The sequence below is a fragment of the Prunus mume genome, linkage group LG1 (assembly GCF_029339155.1).
Source record: "Prunus mume cultivar Tortuosa linkage group LG1, ASM2933915v1, whole genome shotgun sequence".
NCBI lineage: Eukaryota > Viridiplantae > Streptophyta > Magnoliopsida > Rosales > Rosaceae > Prunus > Prunus mume.
Window position 1 is genome coordinate 15,193,639 of NC_142698.1, and position 21,723 is coordinate 15,215,361.

Here is a 21,723-nt window from a genome sequence, read left to right on the forward strand (position 1 = left end):
TAGTAAAAAAATTAAAATTAAAAATTAAAAATTAAAAATTACGAAAATGATAAGTGAGTGCTGGCTGCTTTTTATCGCCGCTTTTGCAGATTAAATTTTAATAATTATTTTGGTAATTATTTGTTTTGTTTTATGTGTTATTTTTGGATTGATTAATTAAATAATTAATTAATTGACATGGACGTGTGGGCCATGGGTCCAGCCAATGTGGATTTGGATAGGAAGAGGAGCATTTCGTGTACATAGCAGTGTGGATAGTTGAGTCACTTTCATTATCCACGCACATGCCACATATGCTAGGGGATTTCTGGGCACATGTTAAAGGAGGAAGCAAAAACTTAAGCCTTTTTTACCCAAAAAAACAAAAAGCTTGAGCCTTAAACCCTATGTGTTCCATTTTAAGCAAATTAATTGTTGCGTGTGAAACCCGCTAAAAACAATATAGAATTATTAACTACTTTAGTTGTCAAAATATTAGGTTTTTTTTTAATATAAGCGATGGTCTAAACTACAGATAATGAAGATTTCTCACACGTACACAACTAAAATGTCTTAGGGGTTTGATGTTAAAATACGAAAGAGTGCTGCTAAACGAATCCTATAATTAACTTAGTACACACTATGATCTAAGTACACCCTAATATTTTAATCAAAATGTCAAATTAACTAAGTACACCCTATAGAACTACCAAAAATATCCCTAATATACCCTAAACCCTCGACATTGATAACAGCCAAGTCAAAAGCACCCTTCTAAAAGTTGTCTTGTAAAAGTTGTCCAAGGCTAGCTTCATCTGCTCCAAACGATTCTGACTCGCAGATCACAAAGATGGGCACCAAGTAATCTCTTGATTACGGTTGAATATTGTAAGTAGGGTGTACTTATTAAAATTATACAAATTTATAAATAAACTCAATCCTAGACATGTATTTATAAAAAAATTCAAGCACTATTTAAACATAGAAACATACCCAAAGTCAACTTTTTTGGTGTGTTTATAAATGGGTTTTGAGTGTGTGTAATGATGAGTTTTGAGTGTGTTTATATGTTTAAATAGTGCTTGGGTTTTTTTTATAATTTCAACTCCCATTTTCGCTGTTTTAGTGAAACTCCCTTAAAATTATATTTGTTTCACAATTCCATATATCTTTTTTGGTCATTTTATATTAGGGTAAATCAATAATTCAATATATACTTTTGTAGTAGGATGTACTCATTTAATTTTAGGGTTCGTTTAGCAGCACTCAATACGAAAACTTAATCATTTCTTTGGTTTATAGTTTCCATCTTGAATACGGAAAATGAAAATTGGAAAATAGACCAAATAGAAAATGAATAAATATATGGGATTTCGTATACGAAAATAAAACTTCTATATTCAATATTACGAGGCATAGAGCTAGCTAGCAATTAATCTCATAAAGATATTTTCTTCTCACTATTAATAATTTTCCTATTTTTTATTTAAAACCCTAACGATGTTCATTATTTTTCTAGTGCAAATCTTAGCAATAACGGAAACAACGAAAAACTGCACAACAATATAGGAAGATACAAGTACAACATGTATAAACGCTTGATTATTCTTTAATTCGATATCATAAGTTTCCCTTTTCACAATATTTTCTATTGTGTATTAATGAAACCATGATGGACTGAATTAGTGGAAGATAATTGTTTTGCTTCTTTTTTTCTCTTTTCAATTAAAAAAAGTACATGATGAATATTTTGGAGTGTCAATAATAGGAGTCATAATAATTAACGAGATTCTAATTGCCGATCAAATTAAATGTTTCAACGACCCTTGTAGAACATTTTAATAGGGCACTTCTAATTAGTTTTTTTTTTTAATAATGTGTAATTGAATTTGATACAATACTAATAGCTTATATATTCCTCTATATAATATATTTTGTTAATTTCGACCATAATGCTTAATCCTTTTCTGTTTGGTATTAGAAAGAAACACCCCACGTTCACAAATGGAGCATGGCAATAATTATCTGGAATAATTAACCTTTAATGGCCCATCTTGGAGCGATGAGTCATTGATGTGATCGTATTAGGCGATTAACACCATTTCCAGACATTCCCTCAATCTTGTTGAAAGCAAAGCAAATTCAGCAAATCGAAGGAAATAAAAAAACTATTAAGAAATCATCATCGGTCATGTATTCATATGTTCATCCAAGTCGCACTTTCTTGCAAAACCATTAAGCTTATGACACAAAGCAAATTATATATATGTGGCAAACCTTAAACGTAATTAATCAGCATAATGAGTTATATTTGTGGCTTAACATGGCAACTAGTTAAGAGACTACATCTAACTAAAAGAAATGTATTGTCAATTGATGATTTCACAATCGTTGATGCACACGTGTCAAGTACGAAAATAATGTATAACTCCAAGAAATGTTAACATCAATAATTTTTTTTAAACAATTGTATGGTTACAATCACGTTAATTTTACCTAAATACAAGAACATCTAGGGTTAATTTCCAAATTTTTTATGCACATATGGCAAGTTATAGGGAAAGGATAACTACAAGAAATGCTAATGTTGCTGGTTTCACAATCATGAAATACTCATATTGCTTGGGTTTTAGTTGATGAAAAGGAATGATAGGTTTGTAAAACTTCAATCAAAACGTTTAAGGAGGGCGTGTTAATGTACTGTGGTAGGGTTTTGAGTTTTTCTTTACAAGAACATATGTTATAATTACATGCTCAGAGACTGACATAAGATTTCAAAATATGGTTGATTAAATTTACTTTTATGTGAAAACGTTACGCTTGAATAGATATTATGAATAGACTTGAGTGGGCTGTATTTGTCTATGTACGTACTCAGCACACATAAAAATATCATACTTATTGAGTCATTATTACTCATTAAATGATACATACGACTCTTAAATAGTGCTACACCATATAAGGTACCAATGAATAGATCACCATGACCCAACCAATATTATATATATATATTTTTTTGGTCTGAACCAATATTATATTTTTATGTATTATGGTAGCCGGACCTAGAAATATGATCGTGTACCTTTAATTCGGCTAAAGGGCTAGTGCATGCCATCAAGGCTTGTCGCGACAAAACATCGCTTGTTGACAATTTGACATACCTGTGACCTTCCCTATCCCATCAATTCCGACCCAAATTAAAAATATAAAAAAAGCCCATCACTTATGCAGTACATGGTAAATTGTAATTCCTAATTAACCGTTAACGCATGGACCACAACATTGTGTAAGTGGTGTGACAAATGACAAAAGGGATCGATACCTTTCGTTTTTGTTCCAAGATCATTTGAAGGAAACAAGATCTCAGTGATTCGACCACACATCTGGTTGACACGTCATTGGGTAAGGTTGAAATTATAACTGCTGGTACTTGATACTATATTATTATCACTATTGAACTTGAAAATTATGACCAATCAAATAACTTGTTAGTTTATTTTGCTATTTTACGTAATAAATACGAATGATGATCGAGCGTGTCACTTAATGAATAAAGATGAATATTTGAGGAGTCAACGAGTATGATATTTCCAAGTGTTTGTATTGAAAACGAGTTTGAATTGTTATCAATCCTCACAATTTGCAATCTCTTGCTTATTATTGTAGCATTGACGGATGTGTCTTCCACCTTGAAAGTAGGTTTGGAATTTCCTAAACCTTTTGATGTTGTTTAACCATAAAAGTACCATTTGCAAAGGTGAAAAGCATATATAAGTATGGATCTAATGGATACGTTAAGAATAATTTTAGCTAGCTAGTGTAAAAGTGATTGGAAATTAATTAAAGAAATAACTTTTGCTGTTGTTTTTAGTCACCAATATGTATTATATTTATTGCGTACTGATGTTGAAGGACACATACCTTTAAATAATTTTCACTCTCTTTCGTCTAGTGCCCTAGTGGGCTGGGCACAGACTAAACAGTGTTGAATGTTGGTGGTAACAAATACTAAATACCAAGCATATAGCCTCAGACCACACAAAAACCAAAAAAACATATAGCCGAAAAAGAGAAACATAACAACTTGGGGAATAATCTCTGTTTTTTTTATACAAATTTATAAATAAACCCAATCCTAGACATGTATTTATAAAAACCCAAGCACTATTTAAACATAGAAACACACCTAAAATCAACCCAAAAGTCAACTTTTTGGGTGTGTTTATAAATGGGTTTTGAGTGTGTGTAATGATGGGTTTTGGGTGTGTTTATATGTTTAAATAATGCTTGGGTTTTTTTATAATTTCAACCCCCATTTTGGGTGTTTTAGTGAAACTCCCTTTTTTTTATTGGGTTACATGATTTTTTGCTTTTTATTATCAGAAATGAATTAAGATTATGATAAACCGATAGTTCGATGCTTGTAACCAAAAGATAATTTAGACGTATATGCAGTAAGATATTATGTCATTGCATCTTATGCTGGTTTGATTCCATGAAACAATGGCGAGCATGAATGATTACGCAAAGGATTGGTGGGTTTGTTTGTTGGCAAATAGTGTTAGCATAAGGTCCTTTTAGTTGGGAAAATTCCCATAATATTCCTCTTTTTGGGGCTCTGGCTTGTGATATTCCAAACTGGTATCAGATTATTATAATTAGGGAGTTTCACTAAAACACCTAAAATGGGGGCTGAAATTATAAAAAAATCCAACACCCAAAACACTTTATAAACACACCCAAAACCCATCATTACACACTCAAAACCCACATTTATAAACACACCCAAAAAATATACAATTGTTGATTTTTGGGTTGATTTTGAGTATGTTTCTATGTTTAAATAGTGTTTATGTTTTTTTATAAATACATGTCTAGAATTTGGTTTATTTATAAATTTGTATTATAATTAGGCAGGAGGTCCTGTGTGTTGGGTGGAATTGGAATCACATTCCCTTGAAGCACATAGGGAGGTTGTTAAAGAATATATAGGGGAATGGGAGAGAATTTCTGGAGGATAACTATTGATGAGTGGATTTTGGACTGAGGATCAAGCATCTTCCTTTATGCTTCCAAGTTTTCTAAATTAGAAAGGTACCTTTTTTGGACTGATCGGTGAAGTCTTATTCACAAGGGACTTTGAATTTTTATGACCCAAAAACTGAGATTGGGATAGAGGTAGCATAAGGACCGGATTATTATTTTGAGGTGAGTCATATGCTATGAGGACAACAATTATGCCCTAAATAATACTAGTGTGACAAAATTTTGAAAAGTCCTTTGATACGAATATTTGTTTGTTTTATTAGTGTTGGGGTATATACCTTCATATACACTTGCTCTATTAGTTAGAGGAATTGGCATATTGGTTTGTGTATGCGTTTAATGAGATTCTTTGTCTTTTGTGAAGGAAGATTCGAACTTAGGACCTCTTTCAACATTGAAAAGAGAAGTATCACTAAACCAATAATTAGTTAATAAAACTATTTAAGTTAATTGATGCACGTAATAGTGACAAACCATTATTCGTATTCTTATTTCATCATATAGAATAAATTTGTGCATGTCGACTCATGATTTTGCCTCCTTGGGACCATACTAGAGCCAAAGGGTTTTGAGAGCTAAAAATTATATGAACAAGAGAACCACTAGGATTATTACTTGACTTAGTAGGAAAATCTTTGTAAGAATCCCCAACAGTAGACAAGCTTTTGTTTTTTTTGGGGTCAATGTAGACAAGCATTGCTTGTACAATAATGTAATCATTCTGTATCCATCTATCCTTTTTCTTGATTCATTGTTAACGTAGAATCCAAAAATCCTTTTCAATAAAGATGCCAAATCCCAAAAAGTTAGTGGACTACAAGCAACTTTTTGGGTCAGAATTCCCAGACCACTTTTTTTCGTCTGTTGTAAAGAAAGACATCCATGCCGGCCCTTTTTTAGGCGTAACATGTGCGTGGGCTGGAATTACTAAGCGCTTACTCTTTATGGCCCATAGCTAACAAACTGATCCTTCATGGGTCATTTACCTCAAATATTATATCTCTTCCTTTTTTCTAAGCGATAGTCAAAATCACTCAAAATTAATTTAATTTACAATAATAGGAACTAAAACTTAAGTGCAAAATGACGAATTGACTGCTATGATCAATTGGCTTAACCCACGTATGTAAATTAGTACACTTAAATGTAGGCATTCCTTCTCTCCAATACATAATTCTCTATCCCCCTTCCTTTTCCAATAAAATGTTTTCTTACATTTGCAAGTATCTTCCCCACCTTCAATAATGTAACTTTTAATTGTCTTTCTCTATGCTAGGTATGTCGACAACAATTATTGTAAGTTAATTACAAGATTTAACTTTAATATAAAGCATGAAACATACCGGAATTCAAAGCTTCCCTCAGCTGCTGACCTTGATATAGCAACTATAAACCAGGTGAATTAATTATGAAATTACTCATCTAAAATTCCACCAAAAATAAAAGAAATTTCCTTTAGCTTCGATCACTTCGACGCGACAGACCGCATCATTTGTACTATGTCCGAGGATTTATTAATCAACCTGGTCCCAACAAAAGCCAGTGAGGTACTAAAGTCTAACCACCAACCTCACGTCGCCACGTAATCAAGCGCAGCTTAAACTGCGTATGCCAAAGCACACCGTATCTGCGCTCTTTTCTCCCCTTCGTCAAACATTTATCACAGGTAGTGTTATCGGCTACTACGCGCAATTGCTCTTGCTCTTCCTCTTCTCTCCCTGCTTGACCAGTAAGCTCTTTACAGCTTCAATGGCGTCCGTACTAAATACGGTGTCGTCCATTAGATTATCGAAACTCAACGCCAGTCGAGTTCGAACTCAGTCCAATTTGGCGCCGATTTCTGTTTCGTTTACCAGTGAGTTCACTCGTCTGTCAAAATCCAGCAAACAATGTTTGGAACACTTCAAGCTGCCTATTCAATTATTTCAAATTTTACTTCCATTTCCTTTTTTATTTTCTTAGCAATCTAATTACTAGTGAGATTCACTGATTGAGCTTCGTCTTATCTGTTTTTCTTTACACTGAAACGAGTTTGTAAACTTTTCAGGAAGGAGGCTTACGGTTAGGGCTGCGGAGACCGATACAAACGAAGGTATATTATCATATTGAGCTTCTGCATTTCTTTTTTATCGAGAATTTTGATAGAATGGAAGTGGATTATGCTGAGAGCTTTTGGGGATTTATGGTTCCTATTTTTGTTTCTTTAGCTGTTGAACCTCAGGTACCCGATAAGGCACCGGCTAAGAATGGTTCGAGCTTCAATCAGCTTCTTGGTATTAAAGGAGCTTCTCAAGAAACTGTAAGTCGTCAAATGTTGGCTCATTATATAAGTTTTAGTACCTTTTCTCTGTGCTCGGAATTTAGTTTCTTCAGATGATGCTAGAAGCTTAAGTTTATAATATACTTAACACGATTAAGGCGGATAATCGGAGTTTCATATTTTTAGTTGAAATTCATCTTCTAGTAGATTTTAAGTTGATAGAGTTATAGTTGCAAGAAAAGATGACACAAGATTTGAATATGTGCTTTGAACTGTACAGAATAAATGGAAGATTCGTCTTCAGTTGACAAAGCCTGTAACTTGGCCTCCCCTGGTATGGGGAGTAGTTTGCGGAGCTGCTGCTTCTGGTACGATCCTTGTATATACCGAACCATCTATAGTTTCATAGTTTCTAGTTGCCTCATACTGTTGGTTTCATGATTGGAAATTGTCTATGGAGCTAATGAAGTCCCCTACAACTTATAATGCACATCAATATTCCTGTTTCCCATCTCCTCCCAATTTGCAATTTCAAGGGCTTACTTTGGAAGTTCCTGCAGTAGTAGTATCATGTTATCGGGGATGTGCTGTTCTCCATTCATACTTTCTTCCTTTTTAATACAGCTACTAAATTTCATGATTTGTCTCTGGCTTGGTCCGTTAAGCCTATAATGTTATACTAACCACACATATAATGTTTATTGCTGATCTAAAGATTACACACCACTGCCAATAATATTTTCCTTTTGTAATGAATTTGGTCAGGATCTCAACTTGGAGATCCATTAAGGATAAAGAACTGCCACTTCACATTAATTTATTGATGTTATGAATTTGGTTAGTATATGGACTTGGAGATTCATTTAGGATGTATTACTGCCAGTGCCAGTGATGAGTAATTTATTGATTTGAGACAACAGCACGGTGTGGGAGTGGTCAGAAGTTTTTGACAGGTCATCTGATATTAGTGGAATTCATTATACTTCGTGAAATATTTAATGTTTGCAATTCTAGTAATATTTGCTACACTTCTTCTCTGTTCATAAATTACTTTTGAGGCAATTCTTTTGTGTTGCAGGAAATTTTCATTGGACTTTTGAGGACGTTGCCAAATCAATAGTTTGCATGTGTATGTCTGGCCCTTTTCTCACTGGCTATACCCAGGTATGCTTTACTTGGAATGCGAAGTTTGGTTTTGCTTTTGATCTAATGAGGTCTTTATATTCCAATAACTCCCTGGCCTTTTTTAGACACTAAATGATTGGTATGACCGAGAAATTGATGCAATTAATGAACCATATCGTCCGATTCCCTCGGGGGCAATATCTGAGAATGAGGTAAGGGTGTACTTAACTGTGTTTTGTATTAAAAAAAATAGATGACGACTACATTTTTAATCCTGTTCTTTTGTTGTTAAATTTTCCCTCAGGTCATTACTCAAATCTGGGTGCTGCTTTTAGGAGGCCTTAGCTGTGCTGGTATATTAGATGTGTGGGTAAGTAATTGAAATGGATTGGCTCTTTCTTACCAATGTAAATATTTAGATCAATGTCAATCCTGAATTTCTGTCCTTTTTAGGCAGGACATAAGTTCCCCATAGTTTTCTACCTTGCTTTGGGTGGATCCTTTCTATCATACATTTACTCTGCTCCACCTTTAAAGGTAAGTTTCCACCACTATCAACAAATCAAATATTCCAGAAAAAACTTTGCTTAACCCCTGACTAAGCTTCATGAGTTGTTGCAGCTGAAACAAAATGGATGGATTGGAAATTTTGCCCTTGGAGCAAGTTATATCAGTTTGCCATGGTGCGATATCCTCTACATGATCTCTTTTTTGTGAATTTACGAAAATTGAATGATTCATATAAGGGTTCAGAGCTCGCAATTTGATTTAGGAATCCTTTAGTAATTAAGATTGACGTGATTGTTTATGGTACCTAGATTTTTCTTGAAATTTAAAGAAGTTTTATCTGGTATGCTACATGCAGCCAAGAACTGCATTGAATTGGATAATCATCATCCCTGTTCATTCGTTGAATTGGATACCTCTTGGGAATCTTGTTATAATGTAGCTCCCATTAATTAAGAACCGTCACCAATATATTCTTGTAGTTTGGTTAACTGCTAGAAGCTGTTTTAGATTCACTGTGTTGGGTAACGTATTTTGGTTCAATCTTTTATTGATAGGTGGGCTGGTCAGGCATTATTTGGGACCCTTACACCTGACATAATTGTCCTCACACTCTTGTACAGCATAGCTGGGGTATGTTTCTGAAAGAAGTTCAAGTATCTTAACATGTGTTTACAAAAGATGATCTAACTGGCAGTGCATATTTTTGTGCCACGTTTCAGTTGGGAATTGCTATTGTAAATGACTTCAAAAGTGTTGAAGGAGATAGAGCAATGGGACTTCAGGTCGTTTATTTTCTGTTTTACAATACTGTAAACAATCTTAGATGCATACTTTGTAACATTATTGTTGCCATGCTGTTTGCAGTCACTCCCTGTAGCTTTTGGTTCGGAAACTGCCAAATGGATTTGTGTTGGCGCCATTGACATCACTCAGTTATCAATCGCTGGTATGTTGTGTTCATTATGCAGAGCAATTTAGGTAAAAGAGATTGTAATTGTTGAAGCTGGTTTTTGTGATCATCGGACGTGTGGGTTATGTTGTTATGGTTGCAGGTTATCTGCTAGGGGCTGGTAAACCATATTATGCTTTAGCTCTCGTTGCCTTGATAGCTCCCCAAGTCTTTTTTCAGGTAAATCACTTTTAAAAGATTGTTATTCTTTCTAAATCAGTTTTCCTTTTATTACCACAGATAGATAGGTAGCTGTATATGTTATGCTCTTGCATTTAGATTGCGAAAATTTTGGCATTGCTTATGCTAAATTTTTTGCTCTGCAGTTCAAGTACTTTCTCAAAGACCCTGTCAAGTATGATGTTAAATATCAGGTATTGCTGCAAACCCTGCTTAACATAATCTGATTTTGCACCATCAAAGAATCAGATATTCAAATCTGCTCTATTTACATTCCAGGCCAGCGCGCAGCCGTTTCTCGTGCTTGGGCTTTTGGTAACAGCATTAGCGATGAGTCATTGATATTTTGAACGCATGGCGGTTGGGCACGCGATGAAATAAAAGAGAGATATAGAGTGGCAATCACACAAATCACCGAATGCAGTATTTTGCCAGTCGTGTAAAACAGCTACTGCTAAAGTATGTCTCCGTCACTTATTGTACCAAAGTTTTGCTGATTGATTGAGAAACAATTTACTGGGAAGTTGCTGTTGTAAATATGCTTCTTTTAGCAGTGTCATCTTTAGGTGAATGGTGGATCAGTAAATTCATTCGGATAAAGCAACAATCTGTTATTTATGCTCTTGAAAGGAATTTGACTGTTTGTTTCAATTTTGACTTAATGTTACGTGCCTCGCTTGAACATAAGAACTAGATTGTTGAACTTAAGCTATGAGATTGTAGTTGGACCTTTCGAAACCCTAGCAATTAGGATTATTATAGCAATCTGAACCCTAGTAATTAGAAGTACCATTGAGACCTGGTCAGTGATACAGTGATACAGTGATACAGTTAAGGCCCCTTCTTAGTTCAGACTCTATCCTGACAACATACTTGGGCAACAAGTAAGAAAACTCCAACCAACTAGGAAATACAAAGACAGTAGAAACAATCCTACAACTCTAGTTAGAACAAAAACACTAGACGCAAAAAAAAAAAAAAAAACCAAAGTGAGAGGCCTTGAGCTTGGAAAGTCAATAATGATCATATCAGCGGCTCTTGGTTTTGTACTTGGACTCATCAATGGGGATGCCTTCCTCAGCAGCACGCTCTCCTCCAGACTTGCCCTTGGTGCTGAGCCCTCCTTTTTTCCCCATCTCACGGTACCCTTCCTGGCCTATCTGCTCCTTCCTAGTCTCGCCGCCACGCTGCCCCAACTCCTGGTACCCTTCCTGACCCACCTGCTCCCTCCGTGTCTGCCCTCCGCGGCTCCGCCCTTCACCACCACAAAAGTACAGAATTAGCCAGGTTAATAATGTGGAATTACACTAAGACCCGCGAAACAATTACACAAAACAAAAGCCATGGAAAGAGTGGTTTTAGTTTACCTTCAGCAAGGTGCTCTTGAGCCTCGAGGCTCTTGCCACCAGTTCCACCAGGGACAACAACCTCTCCCTGCCTTGCCTTCTCGTCTAGTTCTTTTCTTTTGCTTAGGTCACTTCTTTCCTGCTCTGATGCCATCTCCTATGAACTTCGTCTTTCTCACAAACTCTGAACTTACTATATATTGGAAGTTGAAATGAAATCTCTGCTAATATAATATGCGGAGTTGAATTGGAGGGAAATGGGGTGCTTATATAGAGGGAGGCTTGGAAAGTGAGTGAGGAGGCTGAGAGAAGGAGGAGGTGACACGTAAGAGCTGTTGAACTATGCTGTGATGACACGCAGGTGCTTTCGCCAGTGAAGATGCAGTGAGAAGGACGCGAGTCCATAGCTTCATGGTCATCACTAATTCTCTGCCTTGTTTCTTTCTTTTCTGTTATTTTCTTGTCCCAGCTCATACTCAGGCTCCAGTGCAATCGCACGGTTGCCAAGAGATTCGAGATGATCCTTTCTTGAGAATTTATCAAAAATAGCCAAAACTTGACTCCTAATTTCAAAAATGACAGTTTTTGTAAAAAATTTCAAATATAGCAGAAAACTCACTTAAATAGACACAAATATCCTCAAATTTAAAACCCACATAAACCTAAAAAAGAAAACCCTATTAGATTGGGAATCTTTGTATGTAGGGTTCATTCGCAAACGTATTGCTGCCATAGTCAAACGGTGAGTGCAGTTCTTCCTTAGTTCTTCGTTCAATTTCTTCTTCGTTTCTTTGTTTATTCTTCATCTATATTTATAAAATTTCAATTCTGGTTTTGCTGACTTAACTCTTGAGCCCTATCCAAAGTGCTATGATTTAATATCGTCAATTCACTTTGAGCCTACATCAAAGGTTAGTGCAGATAGGCTTGGAAAATTATTGAGTCTGGTAATATGATGATTCTGACATATGTGTAGCAGAAGATGTAATCACATGTTGATGTTATTAGTTCATCAATATGGACCTTCGACTAACTTGGATGTGTCTAAGCTTTATTTGGTATCCATTAAGTTTTGTAATTTTTCTGTTTCATTTTTTAGTGAGAGGAGGAAATTATACTTGTGCATTGATTCAATCATTTTCTGAATTTTTGGTTCTAAATACTCTCTTTTTTTGCCAAATAAATACATACATTTTATTTGGAGACAAATTGGAGAGAAGAAGATGAGAAGAAGAAGAAAATAGACAAGTAGACGGAAGAAGAAGAAAAGGGAAAGAGAGATGGAGAGAAGAAGAAAGAAAAAGAGAGGGAGTGATGCTGGAGACAAACGGAAGAAGAAAGAAAAAATAAATGAAAAAGAAATAGAGAGGGTGATTGGAAAAGTGTTTGAAGGAAATATTCCAAAGTTTTATTTAGCAAGGTTTTTTTTACAGATTTATGTGGGTTTTAATTTGATGGCATTTGTGTCTATTTAGATTAGTTTTCTGCTATATTTGAAATTTTTTATAAAAACTGACATTTTTGAAATTATGAATCAAGTTTTGGCTATTTTTGATAAATTCTCTCCTTTCTTTTAGGATGGCTCTGAGATGAACTTTAAGATGAGTGTTAACTTTCCATTTATAATTAGAATTGAATGGGCTTTTAGACTAGTAACTAAGGAAAGTTAAGATCAGTGTAATTTTATATTTTAATTATATAGGAAAACCCTAATTTATATGCTCACTTGTGTTTTTTTTTTTTGGGTCAAATAAACTAAGAAGTCTGCAACATTGTATCCCTCTAATCTAAGTTGTGCAACGACTACATGATACAACAATTACTCTGCATTTTTTTGGTTTGTTTTAACCGTTTTGTGGAAAGACCGACAGACTCACGCCGCGTGGAGATATATGAGGAATTTTATGTACTTCCCGAGTACTAGGTTTTGTTTTCCATTGATGAGGAACAAAACAATAAGAAACAACTACTTAACAAAGACCGATTGGCTATACTCACAAACCACTTTTTTTTCTATCAAATCACCAAAATTGATGAAACCAAAATTTCTTACAAGAATCCACGGAACTCTGCAACTGCCTAACCAAAGGAAAGCTCGTGATCTTGATTATACTATATGATTCAGATACCCACTACATTTTGTATCACAATCTATGTAGGACCCCAACAAATAAAGAGAGAGAGACCGTACACCGAGTGTGACGATATTTTATCAAAAATGATCCTGACATATGTAAATAGGAGTTCTTACCAATAACAGTGTGACATGCGTACAAAAACTTTTCTTTTTGTGCTTTTGATAAATTATTTTTGCATATGTCTCAAATTGTGAGGAAGATAAGGCCCCGTTTTAAGGGGTTGTTTTCATTTTCAGAGAACAAAAATGATGCAAAAACACATTCGTGGACCAAAAACACTAAGAGCATAAAATGAAAACAAGTTCATGTGTACTTGTAGAAAACAGAAAAAAGTTATTTTCATTTGATATTTAAGTGTTGTAAGTTCTTTAGAAACTAATTTAAAAGTCTTACCAGTGACATAGATGAACCTAGCCCAGATCAACACAGCAAGTGTTGGACGATGATTTAGAACCAGAGGATGATTATCCAAATCCATATGATGATGAGCCAAATCCAGTTGATGGATGGTTTGACGATGATCAAAGAGTCGACCATGAACTCTCAAGGTTAGCATTGATTTAAAACGCAAGGTTAGAATCTCTATCACCATCTTTGTATAGCTTTCTATAATAACCCGGGAACCTTGCTGGAGCCACACAAAAATGGATTTGTAACGTGAGACTTTCAAAGGTAGTGGAAGTGAGCCTAAAGACCCAACCCAATAGTCTTCGTACAAGATGAGATTAGAGTTGACTTATTGATACCGAGACTGAATAATCTTGTACGAAGACTATTGAGTTGGGTCTTTAGGCGCACTTCCACTACCTTTGAAAGTCTCACATTACAAATCCATTTTTGTGTGGCTCGAGCAAGGTTCCCGGGTTATTATAGAAAGCTATACAAAGATGGTGAAAGAGATTCTAACCTTACGTTTTAAATCAATGCTAACCTTGAGAGTTCATGGTCGACTCTTTGATCATCGTCAAACCATCCATCAATTGGATCTGACTCATCATCATATGGATCTAGATAATTGTCCTCTGGTTCTAAATCATCATCCAACAATTGCTCGTGTTGATCTGCGCTAGGTTCATCTATGTCACTGATAAGACTTTTAAATTAGTTTTTCTCATAAAGAATTTACAACACTTAAATATCAAATGAATAGTTTGCTGACCAGCGCTTTCCCAAATAGATTCCCTCAACGGTCATTTCCTTTAGTGGTCGGTGAATAAAATTGCGGAGGCAAGCCTGAGTTCCATCTGGAAGTTTCTCTGACCATTCTCTGACCATTTTGAATAGAACGTAGAACCGGCCAGTGATGTCCCCATCAAAAGCAATCACCTTCAGCTCATACTTGAGCTGATGGTAATTCAGCAGCAAATGGCGATCTACATCACCAATTAAGTCACCAGCTTGCCCGCTCATGAGATAGACAGGAATTAAAGCCGTAGGGTCTTGATCTGCCTGTAAGGTCCTGGGTGAGAGAAAAGAAGACATTAAAGGGTTACTGTCATCTATGAGAAAAAAGTAATCATTTCATAGTACAATCGTTCTACAGCTAAGTTCAGGCAGGCTGCATGTGTGTAGTTGGTGCTGAAGAAGCAAGCCACAGTCACAAAATTAAGGAATCAAGTTTTAATTAGCATCAAGACAGTTACAAGTTCGTTATACCAAAAACTATCAGAAATAACCAGCAGAAGCATAAATATGCTTGAAGAATACAGACCAAATATTTTATTGGAACTAATTTCATAATGTGCATTTTGTAGTGATTTGTGAAAATTTGCATCATCTAGAAACAATTCAAGAAAACTGAGCTGACCAAAAGGGTACACTAGAGAGTCCTATTATTGATCTTGAAAGTTCCTCGTAAGTTTCTTGAAATTGAGAAATAAGTAATCATTTCATCGTACAATCGTTCTACAGCTAAGTTCAGGCAGGCTGCATGTGTGTAGTTGGTGCTGAAAGAAGCAAGTCACAGTCACAAATTAAGGAATCAGGTTTTAATTGGCATTAAGACAGTTCCAAGTGGTTATACCAGAAAACCAGCAGAAGCATAAACATGCTTGAAAAATACATACCAAATATTTTATTCGAACTAATTTCATAATGTGCATTGTGTAGTGATTTGTGAAAATTTGCATCATCCAGAAACAATTCAAGAAAACTGAGCTCACTAAAAAGGTACACTAGAGTCCTATTAATCCTGAAAGTTCCTCATAAGTTTCTTGAAATTGCGTTACATATAATAATACGTCTCATATATTATCTAATGGGAAACAATTCTAGTAATGCTCAGAAAACTGTTTGACATAGGGTTGCTAGGTAGAATCCTATAGAAAAGTTATGATTTTTTGATACCCTGTAATGTTAGTTTATAATTACAAAAGAAAATCAAAGAAGAAGAAAACTGAGCTCACACTAAAACTTTTAAGAGTTTTTTATGCCCCAAATATTTTATTCGAACTGTTTGATTGGGTTGTTAGGTAGAATCCTATAGACGTATAAGGCCATAAAATTATTATCTCATCTTTAAGGAAAAGTTAAGAGCTTTTGATTTCCTAGGGGCATGAAGGAAAATTACCTTGGTGCGAAAAAATTGATCGACTTTGGAAAACCAATCCCATCACCCACCAGAGCATGCGCACCACCGTAAGAAACTGGCCCCATATATATATATACCATACCACACCTGAATCACTCATTGTTAATAGCTCCTTCTGATAACCTATGAAATCAACAAAAGAAAATCAAAGAAGAAGAAAATCAAAACCCATATCTTGAAGCAGGAGTACTTCAGAAAATAAAAAAGAAAAAACTATTTCTTGATTGAACCAATCTCATAAAAAAATATTTCTTACAAGAACCCTAATAATCCATGGAACTCTGCAATTAGGGAAACCAGGGGAAAGCTCCAAATCTTGATTTTACTATATGATTGAGATACCGGTAAATTTCTATCACAATCTATGTAGGACCAACAGAGAGAGAGAGAGAGAGAGAGAGAGAGAGAGAGTACCGTACAGTGATTGTTTATGGAAATTGAAGAATGAGGAGGGTTTTGCCTTGCCAGGGAAACGAAGGCAAACAAATTTCGAAATTCTGAATCAAATCGAGGTGAAATATTCGCACAAGTAAAATGATGAGCCCCAATTGGGAGAGAAGTTCTCAATATAACAGTCAAATGGCCTTATTAGGTTGCTGAGGGCCCAGATAGAATCCTATAGTTTGGGCCTTAGGCCCACCAAATTTCTAAAATTGATCTGTCTGTCGTTTTTTGGTTTATTATTTTGTCACAGAGTGTTTTGGGACTTTGTGATTGGAAAGAAATAATTTGATTGTGTCGTGACTTTCTTACAGAATCACTACACATGGCAATGTATATCGGAAAAAATAAAAATTAGGTTTAACTCGAGAAAAACTTCAGTAATTAGGATATGATAAATTATAAAATTAGTTAAATACCTATTCCTAGATATAAAACTATAAAAATACCCTATACTATTTAATGTATATAAACACACTCAAAATAAACCCAAAAATCAACAGCTGTATATTTTTAAATTTAATTATTAAGATGAAATACTTTTATTACCCTTTTAACATAAAATTGGAATTCTAATCAACGCCATATCATAACTCATTTCACGACCTCCAGTTTCTTATCTTCATCTTCAGTTTTTATTCTTCCACCTCAGTTTTTGTTCAACCTCATCATTCTAAGCTTCGTCGGAGGGCTCGCCTGGGCCATCGAAAATGATACGTTGGAGAGGGCCTTTTTCTCCTTTTGGTGAGATCATCGAATTGAAAGGCCGTTTGTACAAAAATAAAATAAAATAAAATAAAATACTTGGTGGACCTAGAAGTTGAAATATTTTGAACAAAAAAAATAAATTCAATTCAATTCAAGTTCATACTCAACTTTAGAGACATTTACGAGTACATACTTAAATTTCCAAAAACCCTATAATTTTTCCCCTCCGATATCAATAACGTTAGAAAATCATTATCTGCCTACGTTGGGTGTAGCTAGACAATTATTTAAGGGCATTTTTGGCATCTCATATCCGTGGTGCTCGTTAATTTTTTAAAAAACTTATTCCCCAAATCGAAGTTATTCCAGAGACCCCCCAAATCGAAACTTATTCCCCAAATCGAATTCCATAGACTTTGGGTACTAAATTGAATTTTTTTTTTGTTCAAAACATTTCAACTTCTTGGTCCACCAAAGTATTTTTGTACAAGTGAATGATTTTTATTTTATTTCAACTTCTATTTAGTACCCTTTTTTGTTGTTATTTTTAATTGGACAAACTACATAATCAATTCACAATACTTAAAATTGTTGATGCGCCGTTTCTCCTGTCTTCTCTACCTGATTTATCTCGCTCTCTTCCTCTCTCCCATTTCTCTCTCTACCTCTCTCTCATCAACCCGAGCCCAGCCCTAGTCGGGACATCGGTATATAATCCCAAATCCTTATTTTTGTTTCTTCGATTGGAGCAAAAAGATAGCAGGATTGGGAATCAGATGGATGGAAGTGTTCTCAGAGTTCCTGAAGGAATCAGGTTTATCTCTTTTTTTTTGCTTGCTTGATCTTAAATCCCAAATCCATAGCTTTGGATCCTAGATTTCCTGACGGAATCAGGTTTATATTTTATTTTTTGTTAGTCTTTATTTATTGCTATGTTTCCTTTGTTGAATCGGATTTCTAGAGGGGTCGGTGGAAACGTCTATATATTCTCCCCACCCCATATTAAATTAGAGCAAAAACAAAACTTATATCAGATATTGTTAATCAGGGCAATGGAAGCAATCGCAGCGGACAAGGTTCCTGAAAAAATACACCCGAAAAAAGAAAAATTAGATGTACTGCAGCAATGCCGGCGGACCACTGCCATAACGTTACGGAAGATATCAGACCCAAGAAAAGAATGAGAATTAGATTTACATGTAGGCAAGCAATGCCGACGGACAACAGCGTTAATATTCCTGAAGAAATCATTCACGACATCCTGCTGTTGTTGCCCATCAAATATCTACTCAAATGCACCGCAGTGTGCAAGTCATGGAGGTCTCTAATCCAAAGCTCTGCCTTCATCCATACACACCTCAACCAAAATGACGACGCTTATCTCTTGCTGCTACAGTTTTCCAACAGGGAAGAGAGAAAAAGATTTTACTCGTTGCATTGGGATCGATGCCCTTCATTCAGTGAGTACTCCAAGCTTACAGATCCATTCGTAGCTTACAATGAAATTAGTGGACGTCAAGAAGACAATAATCAAACAACACAAATGGGTAACAGAAACTGCAAGGTCAAGGTGTTAGGGACTTGTAACGGGCTGGTATGCCTCCAGGAAGGTGACATTGCGACATTAATTTGGAACCCCAGTATTAGAAAGTTTGTTGTTTTGCCTCCCCCTGGTGTTACTTTCATGGGGTCTGAAAGCCACGCATTTGGCTATGATCCGCTTACCAATGACTACAAGGTTTTCAGAAGTGTTAGTTATTATAAGCCTTCCCGCTTGTCCCGTGCAGTTGAGATTTTTTCCTTAGCCAGGGGCTGCTGGAAGAGGCTTCGTAATGCTGTTGTTCCTGCAAACTTCTCGCCTGGAAACTTTACTAGTAATGATAAACCCGATGCTCTTGTTAACGGTGCTCTGCATTGGATTCAGACAGCGGGGGACGACAAGTTCATTGTGTCCTTTGATTTGTCCACTGAATTATTTGGCAAGATCCTGATGCCCAAATCAGCTTTGAGAAGGAGGACTAAGAGGTGGACACGCGAAGCTCCCGTGGTAAAAAATGTTTGCTATGCTTCAAGATACGGGGACTGCCTTGCCTTTTTTGAGAAACATCAAAATACGAAGTTTCCTGGTGGTGTTCATTTGTACTTGTGGGTGATGAAAGACTATGGTGTTGCAGAATCCTGGTCTAAATTATTCACTATATCTACACAACAAAATGTGCTCAGGCCACTTAGTTTCAGAAAGAGTGGCCAAGTTGTGCTTGCGTATTCCTCGGATGACAAGCGTTATGAATTGGTAGACCCTAACAGCAAACAATGTGATGATTTTCGAATTGATGGGTACTGCCCCAGGACAAGCCTCTACTGCTTCATGGATTATTTTGTTGAGAGCATTGTCTTACTCGATCGACCCGATGCTATCTCATACTAGATAGGTTGGATATTGGTTCGAATTAGCATTATCCTGGCTTCATTCCTTCTTACTGTTCTGGTTCTTTGGATTAATTATCTATGTTCATGGTTGCCTTTTCTTTTTCTCTTCTTTTCTTTGTAAATTTTGTCTATTGTAGTATTATTTGAAATAAAGAGTGCATGCTTCGTTCTTCATTGGTAGTCTGAGAGAAGTGGAAGAAAAACATATTTGAGATAGAAAACTAAAGATAGCCATCGCCATCTTATAAAGATAACAGCATTAGCTAGCTTCCCTGGAAACATGGATAGATCCCAGGTGTCCTAAAGATTGAAGTGCCATAACGCCATACCAATGATATCCCCTTTTTTATTTTGCTTGTAAAAACTCTTCTGAAGAATACCGGTCCATGAAGACATGTAACTATGACTGACCACTGCCCTTGCTATTTATATAACCCAGTCTGGAAAATCTCTGATTCCGCCCTTAATTGTAACTTTCTTTCTTCTTTTAGATAAGCCAAGTTGTCGTTTCCTTACATCAAAACTGGATCGAAATTTTCACCTATCCTAACACAACATTAACGAGGTTCGACAACTTTGCCCAACTACTTCCCCCGTGGAAGTTTGAGACTATTATTGATCATGAGAACAACACACATAGGCAAGCCTTTACAAAAAAGAAGATGACGAGGAATAGGTCGTCCCGATGCTGTTGTTCCTGCAAATAGGTTGTACACAATTTTAGCATCCCTTTGCACAAGATGAGGCATAAATGAAGCTTGAGATTTGGGACTTGTTACAAGTTAGCTTCAAGTGCGCCTCTCATTGGAGTGAAATCCTCAAAGTTTTATCACAAAAGATGTGGCGTTCCTCTTCATCATTTGCTCACGCATAAAACTGATATTATAATGATTTCAAGGTAGAAATTAGATTCAAGAGCAAGGATGGGATGCACTATTAAGTATCATATGGAGATCTAGAATACAAAAGCAGAGAACACTGAAGCTCACCCCAACTTTACAGACTAAAAAACAAAAGGATTACATAAGGGCGTCAAACAAAAACACACCAGCTAGCTAGAGATAAAAATCACACCATCATCCCTACTACAACTTTATTTTACACACACACGTAGTAGCTAGAAACACCAAAAACCAAAGTCATGGTAAAGTCAACGAGGCCCTGGAAGCTGGAGCTCTTCAAAGTCACTCATTAGAACGACCGTTAGTTTTGTACTTGGACTCGTCAAGTGGGATTCCTTCCTCCGCAGCACGCTCTCCTCCGGACTTGTCAGTTGTGCTCAGTCCACCCTTCTTCCCCATCTCATGGTACCCCTCATGCCCTATCTCATTCTTCCTTGTCTGCCCTCCACGGCTCCTTCCTATCGATCATATACACATACATATCATCACATATTAGTTCACTCAAGAGAGAGAGACACAAAAGAGAGAGAGATTATATATATTAAACCTTCAGCAAGGTGCTCCTGAGCCTCAAGGCTCTTGCCACCAGTTCCACCAGGGATGACCACCTCTCCCTTCCTTGCCTTCTCATCCAGCTCCCTTCTTTTCTGTGGATCCATTTTTTCTGATGCCATCTCTTTTCAACTAAAAACTCTTCTTCCTTTTCACAAACTCTACAAACTCAAAGTACGTCAAGTTAACTGAAATCTCTTTTTCTTTATGGTGAGTTGGAAATGGAGGGAAATGGGGTGTTTATATATTAGGTGATGGTGGAGGCAAGGAGGAGGAGGAGGTGACACGTAATGGGGTAAACGCGGCTGATGGGGAGCTCTAGAGCCATGCTGTGTCGACACGCAGTTGTTTTCAGTATGTGAAAATTGTGTTTGACATGCAGTAAGAATGACACGAGTCCATTGCTTTATGGTGACTCACTGAATCATCAATGTATGAGGAGGAAACCAAATATGGACAATGTCTACCTTAAATTGGTACCAAATAATGTTTTCTCTAATGGCATGATCATTGTGGTGAAGTTCGTTGGACACAAGTTTATTTGACTTTGTATAATGATAATGATGA

General features: G+C 36.1%; 4 protein-coding genes across 4 annotated transcripts; 2 read left to right on the top strand and 2 right to left on the bottom strand.

Annotated features, from left to right (window-relative positions):
• The first annotated feature begins 6,698 nt into the window (after positions 1-6,698).
• On the top strand, positions 6,699-10,700 carry G4 (UbiA prenyltransferase family protein). The gene is made up of 15 exons (XM_008245195.2): positions 6,699-6,880; positions 7,073-7,117; positions 7,233-7,324; positions 7,566-7,653; positions 8,364-8,449; positions 8,536-8,622; positions 8,715-8,780; positions 8,864-8,947; positions 9,032-9,093; positions 9,475-9,550; positions 9,640-9,702; positions 9,785-9,866; positions 9,973-10,049; positions 10,196-10,243; positions 10,329-10,700. The coding sequence occupies exons 1-15, from the start codon at positions 6,775-6,777 to the stop codon at positions 10,389-10,391; spliced, it is 1,125 nt and encodes a 374-aa protein (XP_008243417.1). The 5' UTR covers positions 6,699-6,774; the 3' UTR covers positions 10,392-10,700.
• Positions 10,701-10,889: 189 nt separating this feature from the next.
• Positions 10,890-13,421, bottom strand: EM1 (Stress induced protein). The gene is made up of 2 exons (XM_008245186.3): positions 11,417-13,421; positions 10,890-11,304 (listed from the first exon to the last, which is right to left on the bottom strand). The coding sequence occupies exons 1-2, from the start codon at positions 11,547-11,549 to the stop codon at positions 11,078-11,080; spliced, it is 360 nt and encodes a 119-aa protein (XP_008243408.2). The 5' UTR covers positions 11,550-13,421; the 3' UTR covers positions 10,890-11,077.
• A 4,431-nt stretch (positions 13,422-17,852) lies between these two features.
• On the top strand, positions 17,853-19,876 carry LOC103341624 (F-box/kelch-repeat protein At3g23880-like). Its single transcript, XM_008245172.3, has 2 exons — positions 17,853-18,086; positions 18,321-19,876. Exon 2 carries the CDS (start codon positions 18,399-18,401, stop codon positions 19,698-19,700), a length of 1,302 nt encoding a protein of 433 aa, XP_008243394.2. The 5' UTR covers positions 17,853-18,086; positions 18,321-18,398; the 3' UTR covers positions 19,701-19,876.
• Positions 19,877-20,612: 736 nt separating this feature from the next.
• On the bottom strand, positions 20,613-21,378 carry LOC103341613 (late embryogenesis abundant protein EMB564-like). Its single transcript, XM_008245163.2, has 2 exons — positions 21,152-21,378; positions 20,613-21,062 (listed from the first exon to the last, which is right to left on the bottom strand). Exons 1-2 carry the CDS (start codon positions 21,276-21,278, stop codon positions 20,887-20,889), a joined length of 303 nt encoding a protein of 100 aa, XP_008243385.2. The 5' UTR covers positions 21,279-21,378; the 3' UTR covers positions 20,613-20,886.
• Positions 21,379-21,723: the final 345 nt, after the last annotated feature.